The 22376-nt window shown below is 39.2% G+C and overlaps 1 protein-coding gene across 1 annotated transcript in view; it reads right to left on the minus strand.

Annotated features, from left to right (window-relative positions):
* Nucleotides 1–22376, minus strand: part of PIP4P2 (phosphatidylinositol-4,5-bisphosphate 4-phosphatase 2) — an 84766-nt gene that overhangs the window by 25160 nt on the left and 37230 nt on the right. The window contains exons 3-4 of the mRNA XM_027131378.1: nucleotides 22263–22369; nucleotides 13330–13453 (exon numbers count right to left, since the gene is read on the minus strand). Of these exons, the coding sequence (XP_026987179.1) occupies nucleotides 13330–13453; nucleotides 22263–22369 (231 nt within the window). The remainder of the gene's footprint in view (nucleotides 1–13329; nucleotides 13454–22262; nucleotides 22370–22376) is intronic.

Below are 22376 nucleotides of genomic sequence, written 5' to 3' on the forward strand. Positions count from 1 at the left end.
TCTTTCTCTGACTGACTCATCTCGCTTAGCAAAATGTGCTCAAGGTCCCTCTATGTTGTCACAAATGGCAGGAGATCCTCCTTTCCCATGGCTGAATAATATTCCATTGTGTATATATGTACCACATCTTTTTTATCCATTTATCCATTGTGGACATTTGCGCTGTTTCCATATTTTGGTTATTGTGAAAAATAGATAGATATTTTCTATCAGAACGATTAAAAGCAACTTCTCTAAAACCCAATTATTTTTAGTAGAGGTCTTCCAATATTTGGCTTATTTCTAACCATTCTGTATAACAGATAAACTTAGTTTCCCCAAGATATATTTTTAAATCGATTTTAGAAGGCATGTAAGAAATGTATACTGCTAAAACTAGTACCCTACTAGGTTTTATTTTTTAATGGATACAATAGGCAACTGGTGTGATTATTTTAAAGTATGTTCAAGTTAAAACTGCTGCCACTCTCTGCTAAGCCACCAAACCATAGAACCCTATGAACTAGTGAAGAAAATCTGAACCTGTCTGAAGGTACTACACTGGCCCACTTCAGGGCAAAGTTTGAGCCATCATCTATGATTCAGGCACATATTGTAGATTTTATTGGAAAATGTCAACTCTACACAGAATGTGGACCTGCCTTTCAACAGCAACAGTGAATACCTGCCCCACATAGATGCAATATTAAACTCTCTGCTGTTCAGTTGTCTTAAGAAACTTCTTTACATTCATGGAGGACTAGCTTGCATTACCTGTATTCTTCTGGAAAATTATTTTCTTTCTTTTTTTTTTTTTTTTTTTGCGGTACGCGGGCCTCTCACTGTTGTGGCCTCTTCCATTGTGGAGCACAGGCTCCGGACGCGCAGGCTCAGCGGCCATGGCTCACGGGCCTAGCCGCTCTGCGGCATGTGGGATCTTCCCGGACCGGGGCACAAACCCATGTCCCCTGCATCGGCAGGCAGACTCTCAACCACTGCACCACCAGGGAAGCCCCTGGAAAATTATTTTCTAAGCAATGTCTCCTAAAACATTGGTCTGGCTAGGCAATCCCCTCAAAATTGCTTGCACATACTAGATAAAACAACTTCTTGGACTTTAACATTATTTATTTAACATAAGAAATTAAGTTTAATTAATTTAATTATAATAATTAAGTTAATTATTATTTAACATTGTTTAATTATTATTATTTTAACATATTACATAATAAAAGTGCTAAAGAATATAACTATAAAAATTCTGCTTGATTTTTTTTTTTTTTTTTTTTTTTTGGCGATACGGGGCCCTCTCATTGTTGTGGCCTCTCCCGTTGCGGAACACAGGCTCCGGACTCGCAGGCTCAGCGGCCATGGCTCACGGGCCCAGCCGCTCCGCGGCATGTGGGATCCTCCCGGACCGGGGCACGAATCCATGTCCCCTGTATCCGCAGGTGGACTCTCAACCACTGTGCCACCAGGGAAGCCCTCTGCTTAATTTTTTTATCCTAGCAATTCTCAATGATCCTGGAACTCTTTACTGGCATAACACTTATTATTATCCTATAAAATGAGTGTTCTAATGAATACACTTTGGAAAACACAAATCTAGCTTTTCTCAACATTATCCATGGTTCCAGCCAGGCTGTTAAATGAATACTGTGAAGTGAATTCCTAGTAATTTTAATTTTAGCATTAGAACAGTGATAATTATATTACATTGTATTATGTTATTATAAATGAAGAATATTGTTGAGGACACAGTCCATTATAGTGTTGTTTTATCTTAATCCATGGGAATAATTCTCTCTTAGGTCTCAGTAGTCCAGTAAAAGCTCCTATGGGAACTTTTATGAAAACTTCACAAATATCTTATAATACAGCAGTCCCCAACCTTTCTGGCACCAGGGACCGGTTTCGTGGAAGACAATTTTTCCATGGACCGGGGGGAGGGGGGGAAGGGATGGTTTCGGTATGATTCAAGCACATTATATTTATTGTGCATTTTGTTTCTATTATCATTACATTGTAATATATAATGAAATAATTATACAACTCACCATAATGCAGAATCAGTGGAAGCCCTGAGCTTGTTTTCCTGCAAATAGATGGTCCCATCAGAGGGTGATGGGAGACAGTGACACCGGAAGTGTGTTGCTTCTGTCCAGTCTACTCTGTAATCTCGTTTTGGTTGCTGTCACTGCAGAAAACCCTGCTTCACAAAGACAGGATGTTGGAAATGGAAGCAGGCTTTTCAGTGCTTTTGTGGCAATCTCAGGATATTCTGCCTTGACTTTAATCCAGAACGTATGGAGATTTGAAGTTGTCTCAAACATATTTTTAAGGCCACCGTCATCTTCAGTCTGAAGCAGTTGATCCTCTTCTAGCACGGACAAAATTGATTCACCTGGCTTATTCACAAATGGGTCACAGATCCATTCCTTCCCAATTCAGGGGTCTTTTCTGGTTGGCAAGTAATGCTCAAACTCTTTTGATCATTTTGAGATAGGTGATCATGCACCAGCTGGGAAAAAGAAGGCCCTGGCTCAGTCTCTTTCAAAATTTCTGCTAATGTTTGAAACATGTCAAAAACCCCAATGTTCACTCGTCGCCCCCATAATTCCAGTTTGGCTTTGAATGTAGCCACTTTATCTGCCAAATTGAACACAGTTGTCATTCTCCCCTGAAGTGACAGATTGAGTTCGTTGACCAGGTTGAATATGTCACACAAGTAAGCAAGTTTTGCAACCCATTCTGTGTCACTGAAATGTGCAGCCAGTGGTGGCTTTTTCTAAAAGAAATCTCTGGAGCGGCTCTCGTAACTCAGAAACTCTGGTCAGTGATCTACGTTTAGAAAGCCATCTCACTTCTCTGTATAAGAGAAGACCTGTGTGCTCTGTATCCATCTCCTCACAGAGCCACGCAAACAGATGTGAGTTAAGAGCATGTACTTTAATGTGGTTGATAATTTTAATCACATCCTGCAAAACGTTGTTAAATTCAGGTGATATTTTTCAGCTAGCCAGCATTTCTCTATGGATGATACAGTGTGTAGACTCACATTCAGAAGCGACCTCCTTGACCAGAGTAGTGAAACCAGAAAGCCGTCCAGTCACTGCAGCTGCTCCGTCTGCATATCCAGACACAAAATGACCAATTCAGTTTTCCTGATATGTAATCATTCAAAAACTTGAATAGTTCTACGGCTGTGGTGTTGACTGGCAACAAAATTGCACATAAAATACACTCATGCACATCCTCCTGAAAAATACATCACACAAAAGCGATCATTGTTGCCTTGCTGTCAACATCGGTAGACTCGTCAACCTGGATTGCATACCACGGTGACTCATTAATTCTCTCTGACAATTGTGCCTCAATATCCTCTGCTAATTCATCTAGTTATGGTATTAGCTGAAAGAGGAACATGCATCACCCTCTGAATTGCAGCCTCTCCTAAAAGTTCACGACAAACGTCCTTATCAGTAGGCAGGATCAACTCTTCACCAATAGTAAAGGGCTTCTTAGCTTTAGCAATGCGGTTAGCCACTAAGAATGATGCTGTCAATGCAGACACATTTGATGAAGTGGTGGCCTTCAATAATTGCTTCTGTTCTTCATGTTCACATTTTTTTCTTTTGAAAAACTCCAAAGACTTGTCTTTTAATGCAGGGTGCTTGGTCTCCCTGTGGTGAAGCAGCTTTGAAGGTTTCATGGCTTCGTTGGCTAGCTGGTCGCCACATATTATACAAAGCAGACTTGCAGAATGTGAATCACCTGTGGCAATGAACCTATAATTTAAGTAGGACTCTTGGTATTTTCTTTTAAATGCAGCTTTCTTTTCGTTGGCAGTATTGGAGTCTTCTGCTGTCTAATCATTGGGTCTCTCCCCCTTTTCAAAGAAGCTCTCCAGCAACGTTTGTTTTTTACTCATTTTGGCTAGGGTTAGCTTGTGGGCTTACCAAAACTGTGACTGAGACAAGTGTGCAGCGTGAGAAAGAGGCGCAGATGGAAGTGGTAGACAAAATAATGGGTGGGCCATGCACGGACTAAAATAAGTGTAAGATTCTGACTTAAAGCCTGCCATTAGATGCAGCTGTACAACTAAAGTACATCAACTCACTTGCCACTATAATGCCTGCCACCAGATGCAGCTTAATTGTCACTTGCCACTCACTGATAGGGTTTTGATATGAGTCTGCAAGCAATTGATTTATTATGGTCTTTGTGCCATCAAACTTCTCTGCTAATGATAATCTGTATTTGCAGCCACTCCCCCGCGTTAGCATTGCTGCCTTAGCTCCACCTCAGATCATTAGGCATTAGATTCTCATGAGGAACTCGCAACCCAGATCCCTCGTATGCGCAGTTCATAGTAGGGTTTGCACTCCTGTGAGAATCTAATGCTGCTGCTGATCTGACAGGACGCAGAGCTCAGGCAGTAATGCAAGCAATGGGGAGCAGCTGTAAATACAGATGAAGCTTCTCTCGCTGGCCTGCTGCTCACCTCCTGCTGTACGGCCCAGTTCCTAACAGGCCACAGACGACTATCAGTCCGTGACCCGGGAGTTGGGGACCCCTGTTGTAATAGATTATGTTTTCCTCTTTTCATTAACCATAGAAGGCTCATAGCTAACATTCAGTAAAATTTTAACAACTGCACAGGAATAAATATTATGCATACTTATACACTTATGCATGACTTCATCATATTTCTGTCCTATTTTTCATCCTCCCTGACCATTTCATATTTTATTTTTCAATGCTATTGGACTTTGTAATTTTTCTCAATTGCTTTTGGGCCTTGTAAGCCAAGGCTGAAACAAAGTATGGAATAAATAGATGAATTATCCTATTAGTTAAAAACTTGAAGGGCAAAGAATACTACAAAGGATATAAGATTACTTGGATCAGCGTAATAACAAGGATAAGGTGAAGTTCTCAAGTCAAAATTAAGAGTTTCCAGGTCTGTTTATTTTTTATTTTTTTTGCTGTATGCAGGCCTCTCACTGTTGTGGCCTCTCCCGTTGTGGAGCACAGGTTCTGGACGCGCAGGCTCAGCGGCCATGGCTCATGGGCCCAGCCGCTCCGCGGAATGTGGGATCTTCCCGGACCGGGGCATGAACTCGTGTCCCCTGCATCGGCAGGCGGGCGCTCAACCACCGCGCCACCAGGGAAGCCCCAGGTCTGTTTATTTTTTGTAACACTCAGTATCTCTCATTAGTCTGAAACTCTCCAAGGTAATAGCCACCCTAAAGGTATGTACTCTGTTCTAGTCACCAAAAACTTTGTTTTCTGGGAATTTTGAAATAATCTTTAAATACCACACGTTAATCCAAAACACCCTTTCCTGCCAAAGACTTAAAGTTTTAAAATCATAATTACTATGCTAATATGATTCAGGTGCCTGCACTGAATATTAAGTAAGAAGGAGCTTACTTTTAGAAGTTCATTTCTGACTTGCAAATTACTTTAGTAATTTTCTTCTGTGGAGAAAATATCTAAATGCATATATTTTAATAAAAGCCATGTCACACATCTATCTAACCTCTCAACTTGGATCATTCTCTAGAATTCACTTCCAGATGATTTCAAAAACTTAAATATAAACCTTTGTAAGAGTTGTCTTTAATTTTACTTTTTTCCTCATTCCCTCATCTCTACTAATATCAGTATAGCCAATTCTTTCTCAAATTCTTTATGGTATTCATGACCATCATCATCACTTTTCTGAATAATAAAACCTAAATATCTGGTCTTGTGTTTCTTCAGGCTTGCCCATATGCAATCTATTATAGTCATAGCATCAATACACACAAAATTAATTATAAAGCCCTGCTTTAGCTTTCCATTACTCTTAGGATAATTTCACTTCCTCTAGTCTAGATGCTTCCATATGTACACTAAGAACACTCCATATTTCTCTGCTTTAGCCTAACTAGATTTCATATAATTCTTGTTTTAATTGTCTTTCTCCTATTAGACTGGAAAAATCCCATAAGGGCAGGGACTTCCTGTTTCCCCAGCATGTAGCCCAGTGTCTGGTACACACTCAATATATATGTTTGAAAAAATGAAATGGGCTCACTTACAATGTGTCTTATAAGGCCTATCCATGCCAAGGATTTGGAATATAAAACATAACTGGGCAAAAATGCAAATGCAAGGTAATTGTGGAAGGGAACTCACTGAAGTAAGCTGAAAAAATCTATTTTGAAGAGTTTTAAATGATATTTCAAATGAAATATGCTTGCATATAACAAAGAAAAAGATAGTAAATATATTTTATTTATATTTAAATTAGTCGATTAATTCATATATATCAATACTTACAGAGGAAGTAATCCTATAGTAAATCAATGGTGATTTCTTTTTCAACATCTAAATATTTTCCTTTTATTTATTTATTTATTTTTAAACATCTTTATTCAAGTAAAATTGCTTTACAATGGTATGTTAGTTTCTGCCTTATAACAAAGTGAATTAACTATACATATACATATATCCCCATACCTCCTCCATCTTGTGTCTCCCTCCCACCCTCCCTATCCCACCTCTCTAGTTGGTCACAAAGCACTGAGCTAATCTCCCTGTCCTATGTGGCTGCTTCCCACTAGCTATCTATTTTACATTTGGTAGTGTATATATGTCCATGCCACTCTCTTTGTCCCAGCTTACCCTTCCCACTCCCTGTGTCCTCAAGTCCACTCTCTATGTCTGCGTCTTTCTTCCTGTCCTGTCTCTAGGTTCTTCACAATCAATTTTTTTTTTAGAGTCTATATATATATATGTGTTAGCATATGGTATTAGTTTTTCTCTTTCTGACTTAATTCACCCTGTATGACAGACTCTAGGTCCACCCACCTCACTACAAATAACTCAATTTCGTTTCTTTTTATGGCTGAGTAATATTCCTCTGTATATATGTGCTACATCTTCTTTATCCATTCATCTGTCGATGGACACTTAGGTTGCTTCCATGTCCTGGCTATTGTAAATAGTGCTGCAATGAACATTGTGGTACATGACTCTTTTTGAATTATGGCTTTCTCAGGGTATATGCCCAGTAGTGGAATTTCTGGGTCATATGGTAGTTCTATTTTTAGTTTTTTAAGGAACCTCTATACTGTTCTCCATAGTGGCTGTATCAATTTACATTCCCACCAATAGTGCAAGAGGGTTCCCTTTTCTCCACACCCTCTCCAGCATTTATTGTTTGTAGGTTTTTTTGTTTGTTTGTTTGTTTTTTTGCGGGACGCGGGCCTCTCACTGTTGTGGCCTCTCCCGTTGCGGAGCACAGGCTCCGGACGCGCAGGCTCAGTGGCCATGGATCACGGGCCTAGCCGCTCCACGGCACGTGGGATCTTCCCGGACCAGGGCATGAACCCGTGTTCCCTGCATCGGCAGGCAGACTCTCAACCACTGCACCACCAGGGAAGCCCCTGTTTGTAGGTTTTTTGATGATGGCCATTCTGACTGGTGTTAGGTGATACCTCACTGTAGTTTTGATTTGCATTTCTCTAATGATTACTGACATTGAGCATCCTATCATGTGTTTGTTGGCCATCTGTATGTCTTCTTTGGAGAAATGTCTGTTTAGGTCTTCTGCCCATTTTTGGATTGGGTTGTTTGTTTTTTTGATATTGAGCTGCATGAGCTGCTTGTAAATTTTGGAGATTAATCCTTTGTCAATTGCTTCATTTGTAAATATTTTTCCCATTCTGAGGGTTGTCTTTTCATCTTGTTTATGTTTTCCTTTGCTGTGCAAAAGCATTTAACTTTTATTAGGTCCCATTTGTTTATTTTTGTTTTTATTTCCATTTCTCTAAGAGGTAGGTCAAAAAGGAACTTGCAGGCTTCCCTGGTGGCGCAGTGGTTGAGAGTCTGCCTGTTGACGCAGGGGACACGGGTGCATGCCCCGGTCCGGGAAGATCCCACATGCCGGGGAGCGGCTGGGCCCATGAGCCATGGCCGCTGAGCCTGCGTGTCCGGAGCCTGTGTTCCGCAACGGGAGAGGCCACAACAGTGAGAGGCCCACGTACCCCCCAAAAAATAGACCTTGCTGTGATTTATGTCATAGAGTGTTCTGCCTGTGTTTTCCTGTAAGCGTTTTACAGTGTCTGGCCTTACATTTAGGTCTTAAATTCATTATGAGTTTATTTTTGTGAATGTTGTTTAGGAGTGTTCTAATTTCATTCTCTTACATGTACCTGTCCAGTTTTTCCAGCCCCACTTATTGAAGAGGCCATCTTTTCTCCATCATATATTCTTGTCTCCTTATCAAAGATAAGGTAACCATATGTGTGTGGGTTTATCTCTGGGCTTTCTATCCTGTTCCATTGATCTATATTTCTGTTTTTGTGCCAGTACCATACTGTCTTGATTACTGTAGCTTCAGTATAGTCTGAAGTCCAGGACCCTGATTCCTCCAGTTCCATTTTTTTCTCAAGTTTGCTTTGGCTGTTTGGGGTCTTTTGTGTTTCCATACAAATTGTGAAATTTTTTGTTCTAGTTCTGTGAAAAATGCCAGTGGTAGTTTGATAGGGATTGCATTGAATCTGTATATTGCTTTGGGTGGTAGAGTCATTTTCACAATGTTGATTCTTCCAATCCAAGAATATGGTATATCTCTCCATCTGTTTGTATCATCTTCAATTTCTTTCATCAGTGTATTATAGTTTTCTGCATACAGGTCTTTTGTCTCCTTAGGTAGGTTTATTCCTAGGTATTTTATTCTCCTTTCATCACTTTAAATATGTCCTGCCAGAACCTTGTGGCTTGCAGAGTTTCTGCTGAAAGATCAGCTGTTAACCTTATGGGATTCCCTTGCATGTCATTTGTTGTTTTTCTCTTGCTGCTTTTAATAATTTTTTCTTTGTATTTAATTTTTGATAGCTTGATTAATATTTGTCTTGGCGTGTTTCTCCTTGGATTTATCCTGTATGGCACTCTCTGCACTCCCTGGACTTGATTGACTATTTCATTTCCCATACTTGGAAGTTTTCAACTATAGTCTCTTCAAAAATTTTCTCAGTCCCTTTCTTTTTCTCTTTTTCTTCTGGGACCCCTATAATTCGAATGTTAGTGCATTTAATGTTGTCCCAGAGGTCTCTGAGACTGTCCTCAATTCTTTTTTTCTTTATTCTGCTCTGCAGTAGTTATTTCCACTATTTTATCTTCCAGGTCACTTATCCATTCTTCTGCCTCAGTTTCTTGTAGTTTCTCCATTCTATTTCGAACATTTTTGATCATCTTTCCTATCCTTACTCTTAATTCTTTTTCAGGTAGACTATCTATTTCCTCTTCATTTGTTTGGTCTGGTGGGTTTTTACCTTGCTCCTTCATCTGCTGTATGCTTCTCTGACTTCTCATTTTGCTTAACTTACTGTGTTTGGGGTCTCCTTTTTGCAGGCTGCAGGTTCGTAGTTCCCGTTGCTTTTGGTGTCGGCCTCCAGTGGCTAAGGTTGGTTCAGTGGGTTGTGTAGGCTTCCTGGTGGAGGGGACTGGTGCCTGTGTTCTGGTGGATGAGGCTGCATCTTGTCTTTCTGGTGGCAGGACCGCATCCAGTGGTGTGTTTTGGGGTGTCTGTGACCTTATTATGATTTTAGGCAGCCTCTCTGCTAATGGGTGGGGTTGTGTTCCTGTCTTGCTAGTTGTTTGGCATAGGATGTCCAGCACTGTAGCTTGCTGGTTGTTGAGTGCAGCTGGGTCTTAGCATTGAGATGGAGATCTCTGGGAGAGCTCTCGCCGTTTGATATTACATGGAACTGGAAGGTCTCTGTTGGACCAATATCCTGAACTTGGCTCTCCCACCTCAGAGACACAAGCCTGACACCCAGCCGGTGCACCAAGACCCTGTCAGCCACAAGGCTAAGCTTCCACTGTCACAAACTTTGGACAAATGCCTTTACTACTGCTCTCAGCAATCTTGTGAATATGCTATTATTCTCCCCATTTTCAGATGAGGTAATCAGAATTTAGCAAAGTTACATAACTTGCCCAGCATCACATAGTCAGGCTTTAGTATGGCCAGGACCCAAATCCAAACCTAATTCTCAATAGTGATTTTTTAAAAAGAAATTTTTAAAAAAGAAATCTTTTCACTATCCCCACCAAATATATCCCCTAATTGATGTACTTGGTCACTGACTTAATCAATAAAATATAAATGCAAGGAAGAAGATTTATCTTATCCTAGTAGATCAGAAAAATCATAGAAATTCTGGTTAAATGTAATAAGTTGGACAAATGCATGCATTTCTATTTCCTTTCCCAAACCTGACTAAAATGACAGTAAATTGTATTTACAAATGTATAATACCATAAGGACAAATAGAATCTGAAGAGAAATGACCTTGAATTTTCAGACAGAGGAAAGCTGATGGAGACTTGGTAACAAACTGAAAGGGATGCTGAAACCTGATTGCCTAAAGAGAGATATCCAATGAAAAACAGGCTGATTCAACTGAAGAACTACAAAATAGTTCAGACCTTGGGACTCCAAGGTGCTTTCAAAGATAGGAGTTAGGGGTAGTGATAAAAACAGGAGTATCAGTTCTAGCCTCTTTCCTCCATATCACAAAACCAAAAATCCCTCCCTCCCCAACACATGCAAGAGAAGAGTGATTTATTCTCTCAAAGAAACTGAACTAGAAGGACTGTGAACTTAGGAACACCAGGCACAGTAGAAGGCAAGAATAAGACACCATTCTAAAAACAAAGGAGTTAAATAAGTCTACAGTCTGAACAGTAGATGAGAACTTCATCCCTATTATCTTTTCTTAGCTCCTAGAATGCTGTCTCCCAGATATACCTCTTACAAGAAGTCAGAGGATTATTCCCCAGAGAAACTTGCCCTAAAAGAAAAAAAAGACATTGATACTAATAGTTGGCAGTTCTTCAAGAAAAGAGAAAAAGGAGAAGAGGAAGAAGAAAGATGAGGAGGAGGAGGAGAGAGAAGAAGAAAGGAAAAAGGGAGGGAGGGAGGGAAGAAAGGAAGGAAGGAAGGAGAAAAAGTTTAGCCCCTGCTGCATACTTAGAGATTCCAATCAGTAACTTGCTCTCATATATAAATGAGCTCCTCATTAAAACCTCTATCAGAAAATAAAAACAAATAGAAACAATGGAGAGAAAATAGAGACAAGGCATAAAGAAGAATAATACCTCAGAAAACATAACTAATAGCTTCAGAAAGATGCCATAAAGAAGAGAATGTGATTTAGAAAAAAGAAAAATTAATCAGAGAACACAGAACTCTTAGAAATTAAAAATTAATTTAGATCATCTGAAATTAAAATTTTAATTAAGTTTAGAAGATATGGTTGAGGAAATTTCCCTGTAAGTAAAAGAAAAAGCCAAAACTGAAAAGTATGTTAAAAAAAAATGAGAGAGAAAGAGAGTGTGTATGTCAATTCAGGTGATCTAATCTCAGGGGTTGTAGAAAGATGGAAGAAAGAAAATGGAGTGGACTATAAAAGGATTCACTGAGTAGCCAGACAATGAGGTCAAAAAGATTCTCCCTAAGGCACATTCTAATACTATTTCAGAACATTGGAGAAATGAAAGAGGAAAATAAGAGAAAATAAAGAGAGAAAAATAGGTCACATGGTAAGGGTCAGGAGCCACAACAGCAGTTGATCTTCCCATCAACAGTGGAGCAAAGCCCTCAAATTTCTGAGGAAAGAATTGGCAACCTATAATTCTACATCTGGACAAATTATAACGTGAAAATAGGGTTAGATTAAAAACTGTTTAAGAAGTAAAAGGTTCAAATTTATTTCTCTGCATCTTTTCTCAGAAAGTTAAGTGAGGATGTGCTCCAACAAAATAAAGCAATAAACCAAGAACTGTAAGGATGGCAGAGGATCCAACACAGGAAAGAGGTAATAGGAATTCCTAAGATAAGATGAAGGGAAGTCACAGGATGACAGCTGTGTAGGAGGAAGTCTAAATAATAGATTCCCTGACCCATTTGACTATATTGACAGGAATTTTGTAGTTCTATGAAAGAATATGAGAAGAACTAGTGATTTGTACATAAAAAATTAAAACAAATCTAAAAGAGGGAGGGACAATTATTAACAAATCCAAGAAATATTTAAGAGCCATACAGGAGAGAAATGTAATATATTACTTGGCTCAGCTGTGAACACAATTTACCTAACCATAAAAAATGTAAAGACTAAGTATTAATCAAATAAAATATTATAACTCTACTGGGAGTATGAAAGTGGAGAAAGGACTATGAGAGGAGGCAGGGTGGTAAGAGTGCTAAATCTTCAACCTGCGTTTTACAAAGTAATAGGTAATATCTAAAACTGCTTAATCAAAAAGAAAAAAATAAGCAAACAATTTAAACACATGGAAGTACATACCAGAATAGCAGCTGAAAGAGTCAAAAGTATTTGGGGGATGAAAATTGGGGTTGTGTTAGGTAAAGAGATGACCACCATTTTCCCTTTAAGCTTTACAGTCCTATTTGACATGTGAAGTTATTATACATGAATTACTTTATCAAAAATAAAAATTAGAAGGGAAAAGAGCAAACAGTCTACACTTTCTTAAGCTCATTCATCCCTTAGTGACAGCAGGTCTTGTTTATAAACCACTGCAACCTCAGCTCTCCCCATGCCTACACTCTGGAAGGTTCCTTTAGTACTTAGGTTCTAAGGAAAACCTTTTGTCTCCTTTGGAGGCTAAATAACAAAAGAAAACCTGTTCTTATTCTTCCTGATGGGGTAAGTCATTATGAAATTAACATTTAAAAATCAAGCTTAGGGTTAAAGTTAAAAGTAGTAAAACAAGAACTCCTATAACTTTTGTTCATGTCAAACTACTTATACTTTATTTTTTATCCAATAACTTATCTAATTACAGATACCACAGTAATTCCCGTTACTCCAAGTTTCATACACAAAAATCAGAAAAATTTTGATAAATTATAATGAGAATATTTCTTGAATCCAGAACCATTAAACAAGGCCACTGCATGAGAGTGTGCATTTTGCGCTCTGCTGAGGAGATAAGGGTAGGAGGTAGGTTCAGTTACTCACTAAGCCAGGATACCCAAGTTGCTCTGCCTGGAGCACAGGGTTCTTGTTTGTTATTAGCCTACCCAGAGAGGCCCTTTTTGCAAATGAATCAGTCAGGGGATGCACCTTATATGTAATTCACAAACGCAGTACATCCTAGTCGTGGCTCTGATTAACTGTCTTTCTAACAAAGGCTCTATTTTAATCTTTTGATCAATTTGCACTTGGACAAATTATAAGACTATGAGCAGTGGTCAAATCTGTGTGATCAAGACTTACATTTACAGATTGATGTCCCTGTCACAAATGTCTTGTTACGTACCAAGAACGTATTTCCACAGTGCCCACACACAACTCTTGTACCTTCTGGTTGGACTGGCAATGCAGGTTGAGCTGGCTGTTCTTCAGAAATAAGCATTACTGGGCCAAGGTTAATTATGCGTCTACTGTGGAAACAGAGAGGAAACAACTTCATTATCCCACAAATGGACTGAGAGCGAAACCTACACTATGGGGCCAAAAACGTGGAATATAGCATTGAAAATAGGTTATACTTGTTTTATAAATTAAGTGAATTAAATGTCAGCCTTTAGAGCCAAAATCACAGAAAACAGCAATAGTCAATATTTCAAAAGCAAAAAAATTAGTTGGAATTGGACCTAATCAAATCACCTTGGGAACCATTTAACTACTGCTTCCAAGTTTTTATAAATTCAAATCTTATCATTCCTTACCTTATCTTACCCTATCTAGGAAGACAACTTGAGTAAAAGACTAAGTAAGTTAAAAAATTGTACATTAACAGATATATGTGTGCCATGAAGGTACCAAAGTGCTGAGTCACAACCAAATTTCTCTGGGTAGGCTGGTACTCCTTAATGTCTGTTTAATTGGAGTTGGACAGAAAGGACAATGGTAGGCTCCTTTCCTTTCCATTTCCCAGGTTACCATCAGATGGGGTTGCAAATGATTCACATAATGGTCAAAAAGACAGAAAACACAGAAACAAAACACAGTTAAGGTTTTGATATACTTCTATCTGTGCACTTCCATACACCATTTGGCAGAGGCACATGACTACAGAATTTATTGCATAGCTTATACTCAGCAAAGACTAGTGTAATAACACAATTTAAAGTATACAATGATTACTAAAACACTTCCAACTTAAGATGAAATATGTCAAAGATAAACTAGTTGGTTATTTTTAATAAAATATGAGTCACTGATTTATTACAATCTATTAAGTAGTTATGTAACATCAAGAAAACTTCCATTGCTTATTCAAGAACATTAGTTTACAAATAACTGTAACCAGAGGGGATTCAAGATGGCGGAAGAGTAAGATATAGAGATCACCTTCCTCCCCACAAATACATCAGAAATACATCTACATGTGGAACAACCCCTACAGAACACCTACTGAATGCTGGCAGAAGACCTCAGACCTCCGAAAACGCAAGAAACTCCCCACGTACCTGGGTAGGGCAAAAGAAAAAAGAAAAAGCAGAGACAAAAGAACAGGGACAGGACCTGCACCAGTGGGAGGGAGCTGTGAAGGAGGAAAGGTTTCTACACACTAGGAAGACTCTTCGGGGGCGGAGACTGCGGGTGGTGGAGGGGGGAAGCTTCAGAACCACGGAGGAGAGCACAGCAACAGGGGTGTAGAGGGCAAAGCGGAGAGATTCCCACACAGAAGACCAGTGCCGACCAGCACTCACCAGCCTGAGACGCTTGTCTGCTCACCCGGCAGGGCAGGTGGGGGCTGGGAGCTGAGGCTCCAGCTTTGGTCGGATCCCAGGGAGATGACAGGGGTTGGCTGCGTAAAACACAGCCTGAAGGGGGCTAGTGCGCCACAGCTAGCCAGGAGGGATTCTGGGAAAAGGTCTGGAGCTACCAAAGAAGCAAGAGACTTTTTCCTGCCCTTTTGTTTTGTGGTGCGTGAGGAGAGGGGATTAAGAGCAATGCTTAAAGGAGCTCCAGAGATGGGCACGAGCCGCGGCTATCAGCACAGACCCCAGAGACGGGCATGAGATGCTAAGGCTGCTGCTGCTGCTGCCACCAAGAAGCCTGTGTGCGAGCACAGGTCACTCTCCACACCTCCCCTTCCATGAGCCTGCGCAGCCCGCCACTGCCAGGGTCCTGTGATTCAGGGACAACTTCCCTCAGAGAACACACGGCATGCCTCAGGCTATTGCAACGTCATGCCGGCCTCTGCCGCCACAGGCTCACCCCGCATTCTGTACCCCTCCCTCCCTCCCTCAGCATGAGTGAGCCAGAGCCCCCGAATCAGCGGCTCCTTTAACCCCATCCTGTCTGAGCGAAGAATAGATGCCCTCAGGTGACCTACACTCAGAAGCGGGGCCAAATCCAAAGCTGAACACCAGAAGCTGTGCGAATAAAGAAGAGAAAGGGAAATCTCTCCCAGCAGCCTCAGGAGCAGCGGATTAAAACTCCACAATCAACTTGATGTACCCTGCATCTGTGGAATACCTGAATAGACAATGAATCACAACAAATTGAGGAGGTGGACATTGGGAGAAACAATATATTTTTTTTCCGTTTTTCACTTCTTGTGAGTGTGTATGTGTATGCTTCTGTGTGTGATTTTGTCTGTATAGCTCTGCTTTTACCATAAGTCCTAGGATTCTGTCTGCCCATTTTTCTTTTTTTTTTCTTTTCTTTTTTTAGTATAGTTTTTAGTGCTTGTTATCATTGGTGGATTTGTTTTTGGGTTGGGTTGCTCTCTTCCTTCTTTCTTTATTTTTTATTACTTTTTAAGTTTTTTTTAACTTTATTTTATTTCATTTTATTTGACCTCTTTCATTCTTTCTCCCTCCTCTCTCTCTCTCTCTCTCTCTCTCTCTCTCTGCATTTTATTCTCAGCTGTGTGGATAATAGGCTCTTGGTGCTCCAGCCAGGCATCAGGGCTGTGCCTCTGAGGTGGGAGAGCCAAGTTCAGGACATGGTTCCACCAGAGACCACACAACTCCAAGTAATATCAAATGGGGAAAATCTCCCAGAGATCTCCATCTCAATGCCAAGACCCAGCTCCACTCAACGACCAGCAAGCTACAGTGCTGGACACCCTATGCCAAACAACTAGTAAGACAGGAACACAACCCACCCATTAGCAGAGAGGCTGCCTAAAATCATAATAAGGTAACAGACACCCCAAAACACACCACCAGACGTGGACCTGCCCATCAGAAAGACAGGATACAACATCATCCACCAGAACACAGGCACCAGTCCCCTCCACCAGGAAGCCTACACAACCCACTGAACCAACCTTACCCACTGAAGGCTGACACCAAAAGCAACGGGAACTATGAACCTGCAGCCTGCAAATAAGAGACCCCAAACACAGTAAGTTAAGCAAAATGAGAAGACAGAGAAACACAGAGCAGATGAAGGAACAAGGTACAAACCCAGCAGACCTAACAAATGAAGAGGAAGTAGGCAGTTTACCTGAAAAAGAATTCAGAATAATGATACTAAAGATGATCCAAAATCCTGGAAATAGAATGGAGAAAATACAAGAAACATTTACCAAGGACCTAGAAGAACTAAAGACCACAAAAACAATGATGAACAACACAATAAATGAAATTTAAAATTCTCTAGAAGGGATCAATAGCAGAATAATTGAGGCAGAAGAATGGATAAGTGACCTGGAAGATAAAATAGTGGAAATAACTAATGAAGAGCAGAATAAAGAAAAAAACAAGGAAAATAATTGAGGACAGTTTCAGAGACCTAGGGGACAACACTAAATGCACCAACATTCGAATTGTAGGGGTTCCAGAAGAAGAAGAGAAAAAGAAAGGGACTGAGAAAATATTGAAAGAGATTATAGTTGAAAACTTCCCTAATATGGGAAAGAAAATAGTTAATGAAGCACAGAGAGTCCCATACAAGATAAATCCAAGGAGAAAGATGCCAAGACACATATTAGTCAAACAATCAAAAATTAAATACAAGAAAAAAGATTAAAAGCAGCAAAGGAAAAACAACATATAACATACAAGGGAATCCCCATAAGGTTAACAGCTGATCTTTCAGCAGAAACTCTGCAAGCCAGAAGGGACTGGCAGGACATATTTAAAGTGATGAAAGGGAAAAATGTACAACTATGATTACTGTACACAGCAAGGATCTCATTCAGATTTGACAGACAAATTAAAAGCTTTACAGACAAGCAAAAGCTAAGAGAATTCAGCACCACCAAACCAGCTTTACAACAAATGCTAAAGGAACTGCTCTAGGCAGGAAACACAAGAGAAGGAAAAGACCTACAATAATAAACTCAAAACAATTAAGAAAATGGTAATAGGAACATACATATCGATAATTACCTTGAATGTAAATGTGTTAAATGTTCCCACCAAGAGACATAGACTGGATGAATAGATAAAAAAACAAGACCCATATATATGCTGTCTACAAGAGACCCAATTCAGACTTAAGGACACATACAGACTGAAAACGAGGGGATGGAAAAAGATATTCCATGCAAATGGAAATCAAAACAAAGCTGGAGGGCTTCCCTGGTGGCACAGTGGTTGAGAGTCCGCCTGCCGATGCAGGGGACATGGGTTCGTGCCCCGGTCCAGGAAGGTCCCACATGCCGCGGAGAGGCTGGGCCTGTGAGCCATGGCCGCTGAGCCTGCGCATCTGGACCTTGTGCTCCCCAACGGGAGAGGCCACAACAGTGAGAGGCCCGTGTACCGCAAAAAAACAAAAAAACAAAAACAAAAAAAACAAACCTGGAGTAGCAATTCTCATATCAGACAAAATACACTTTAAAATAAAGACTATTACAAGAGACAAAGAAGAACACTAAATAATGATCAATGGATCAATCCAAGAATAAGATATAACAATTGTAAATATTTATGAACCAACATAGGAGTACCTCAATACATAAGGCAAAGGCTAATAGCCAAAGAAGGGGAAATCGACAGTAACACAATATAGTAGAGGACTTTAACACCACACTTTCACCATTTGACAGATCATCCAAAATCAAAATAAATAAGGAAACACAAACTTTAAATGACACATTAAACAAGATGGACTTAATTGATACTTTTAGGACATTCCCTCCAAAAACAACAGAGTACACTTTCTTCTCAAGTGCTCATGGAACATTCTCCAGGACAGATCATATCTTGGGTAACAAATCAAGCCTTGGTAAATTTAAGAAAATTGAAATCGTATCAAGTTTCTTTTCTGAAAACAACGCTATGAGACTAGATATCAATTACAGGAAAAAATCTGTAAAAAATACAAACACATGGAGGCTAAACAATACACTACTTCATAACCAAGAGATCACTGAAGGAAACAAATAGGAAATCAAAAATAGCTAGAAAGAAATGACAATGAAAACATGACCAAAACCTATGGGATGGAGCAAAAGCAGTTCTAAGAGGGAAGTTTATAGCAATGCAATCCTACCTTAAGAAACAAGAAACATCTCAAATAAACAAACTAACCTTACACCTAGAACAATTAGAGAAAGATGAACAAAAACACCAAAAAGTTAGCAGAAGGAAAGAAGTCATAAAGATCAGATCAGAAATAAATGAAAAAGAAATGAAGGAAATGATAGCAAAGATCAATAAAACTAAAAGCTGGTTCTTTGACAAGATAAGCAAAATTGATAAACCATTAGCCAGACTCATCAAGAAAAAAAGGGAGAATACTCAAACCAACAGAACGAGAAAACAAAAAGGAGAAGTAACAACTGACACAGTAGAAGTACAAAGGATCATGAGAGATTACTACAAGCAACTATATGCCAATAAAATGGACAACATGGAAGAAATGGACAAATTCTTAGAAATGCACAACCTTCTGAGGCTGAACCAGGAAGAAATAGAAAATATGAACAGACCAATCACAAGCACTGAATTAAAACTTTGATTAAAAATCTTCCAATAAACAAAAGCCCAGGACCAGATGACTTCACAGGTGAATTCTATCAAAGATTTAGAGAACAGTTAAACACCTGCCTTTCTCAAACTCTTCCAAAATATATGAGAGGGAGGAACACTCCCAAACTCATTCTACGAGGCCACCATCACCCTGACACCGACACCAGACAAAGATGTCACAAAGAAAGGAAACTACAGGCCAATATCACTGATGAACATAGATGCAAAAATCCTCAACAAAATACTAACAAACAGAATCCAGCAACACATTAAAAGGATCATGCACCATGATTAAGTAGGGTTTACGCCAGGAATTCAAGGATTCTTCAAAATATGCAAATCAATCAATGTGATAAACCATATTAACAAATTGAAGGGTAAAAACCATATGATCATTTCAATAGATACAGAGAAAGCTTTTGACAAAATTCAACACCCATTTATGATAAAAACTGTCCAGAAAGTAGGCATAGAGGGAACTTACCTCAAAATAATAAAGGCCATATATGACAAACCGACAGCCAACATCGTCCTCAATGGTGAAAAACTGAAACCATTTCCATAAGGTCAGGAACAAGACAAGGTTGCCCACGCTCACCTTTATTATTCAACATAGTTTTGGAAGTTTTAGCCACAGCAATCAGAGAAGAAAAAAAAAAATAAAAGGAATCCAAATCGGAAAAGAAGAAGTAAAGCTGTCACTGTTTGCAGATGACATGATACTATACATAGAGAATCCTAAAGATGCTACCAGAAAACTACTAGAGCTAATCAATGAACTTGGTAAAGTAGCAGGATACAAAATTAATGCACAGAAATTTCTTGCATTCCTATACTCTAATGATGAAAAATCTGAAAGTGAAATTAAGAAAACACTCCCATTTACCACTGCAACAAAAAGAATACCTTGGAATAAACCTACCTAAGGAGACAAAAGGCCTGTATGAAGAAAATTATATGACACTGATGAAAGAAATTAAAGATGATACAAATAGATGGAGAGATGTATCATGTTCTTGGATTGGAATAATCAACATTGTGAAAATGACTCTACTACCCAAAGCAATCTACAGATTCAATGCAACCCCTATCAAACAACCACTGGCATTTTGCACAGAACTGGAAGAAAAAATTTCACAATTTGTATGGAAACACAAAAGACCCCGAATAGCCAAAGCAATCTTGAGGAAAAAAAACAGAGCTGGAGGAATCAGGCTCCCTGACTTCAGACTATACTACAAAGCTACAGTAATCAAGACAGTATGGTACTGGCACAAAAACAGAAATATAGATCAATGGAACAGGATAGAAAGCCCAGAGATAAACCCATGCACATATGGTCACCTTATCTTTGATAAAGGAGGCAAGAATATACAATGGAGAAAAGACAGCCTCTTCAATAAGTGGTGCTGGGAATACTGGATGGCTACATGTAAAAGAATGAAATTAGAACACTCCCTAACACCATACACAAAAATAAACTCAAAATGGATTAAAGACCTATATGTAAGGCCAGACACTATCAAACTCTTAGAGGAAAACACAGGCAGAACACTCTATGACATAAATCACAGCAAGATCCTTTTTGATCCACCTCCTAGAGAAATGGAAATAAAAACAAAAATAAACAAATGGGACCTAATGAAACTTAAAAGCTTTTGCACAGCAAAGGAAACAATAAACAAGACAGCCCTCAGAATGGGAGAAAATATTTGCAAATGAAGAAACTGACAAAGGATTAATCTCCAAAATTTTAGAGCTGCTCATGCAGCTCAATATCAAAAAAACAAACAACCCAATCCAAAACTGGGCAGAAGACCTAAGCAGACATTTCTCCAAAGAAGACATACAGATTGCCAACAAACACATGAAAGAATGCTCAACATCATTAATCATTAGAGAAATACAAATGAAAACTACAATCAGGTATCATCTCACACCAGTCAGAATGGCCATCATCAAAAAAATCTCCAAAGAATAAATGCTGGAGTGGGTGTGGAGAAAAGGGAACCCTCTTACACTGGGAATGGTGGGTGGGAATGTAAATTGATACAGTCACTATGGAGAACAGTATGGAGGTTCCTTAAAAAACTAAAAATAGAACTACCATACGACCCAGCAATCCCCCTACTGGACATATATCCTGAGTAAACCATAATTCAAAAAGAGACATGTACCACAATATACATTGCAGCTGTATTTTCAATAGCCAGGACATGGAAGCAACCTAAGTGTCCATCAACAGATGAATGGGTAAAGAAGATGTGGCACATATATACAATGGAATATTAGCCATGAAAAGAAACAAAATTGAGTTATTTGTAGTGAGGTGGATGGACCTAGAGTCTGTCATACAGAGTGAAGTAAGTCAGAAAGAGAAAAACAAATACTGTATGCTAACACATATATATGGAATCTAAAATATATATATATATATATATATATAGTCATGAAGAACCTAGGGGCAAGATGGGAATAGACACAGACCTACTAGAGAATGGACTTGAGGACACCTGGAGGGTGAAGGGTAAGCTCGGACAAAGTGAGAGAGTGGCATGGACCTATATACACTACCAGATGTAAAATAGATAGCAAGTGGCAAGCGGCCGCGTAGCACAGGGAGATCAGCTCGGTGCTTTGTGACCACCTAGAGGGGTGGGATAGGGAGGGTGGGAGGGAGGCAGACACAAGAGGGAAGAGATATGGGGATATATGTATATGTATAGCTGATTCACTTTGTTATAAAGCAGAAACTAACACACCATTGTAAAGCAATTATACTCCAATAAAGATGTTTAAAAAAAAAAAAAAGAAAGAAAGAAAAAAGATAAATGGGCAGAAACAGAGTAAGTAAAATATGAAAAAATCTGTGTACACTGCATATAGCAAAAGTAAATTTTCTTTGTGAAACTTTTGTTTCAAATATATGAGTATGTGTATGTATGTATGGAGATGAACACATATGAATTTTGGGTTGTAAAATAAAATGTATTTTACACTTGGCATCACAGCCAAAAGTTTAAAAACTGTGACAAGCACTGATTTGAACTATTTATTTTCTCTCTCAGAGCTTCAGATTTGTCACCTATAAGCTGGAAATAAAAATAACAGCAAATAAAAAAAAAAGCAAATAACTGTAACCATTAATTTCAAACTAAGCAGTATTATTCCTTTAACAAAGAAAAAAATGCTGTAGGTCATATAATTACTTTGAGGAGAAAGACTGTTTAGAACAAACCTGCCACATAATGAATCTTTAATAAGTACTTGTTGAATGAACAAATGAATGAATGAATGAATCTTCATGTCTTACCAGTTGGGCCTTGGACATCCTATTCGCCGTGATGTGTCCTTACAAATGAGGAGACAATTACAAGGGCATCTAACATACTTCTTCCCTGTTGGGGGGTTTTTGATTGGCTATATA

The sequence above is a fragment of the Aethalodelphis obliquidens genome, unplaced genomic scaffold (genome assembly GCF_003676395.1).
Source record: "Aethalodelphis obliquidens isolate GAN/ISIS:26980383/991018 unplaced genomic scaffold, ASM367639v1 scaffold39, whole genome shotgun sequence".
Lineage (NCBI taxonomy): Eukaryota > Metazoa > Chordata > Mammalia > Artiodactyla > Delphinidae > Aethalodelphis > Aethalodelphis obliquidens.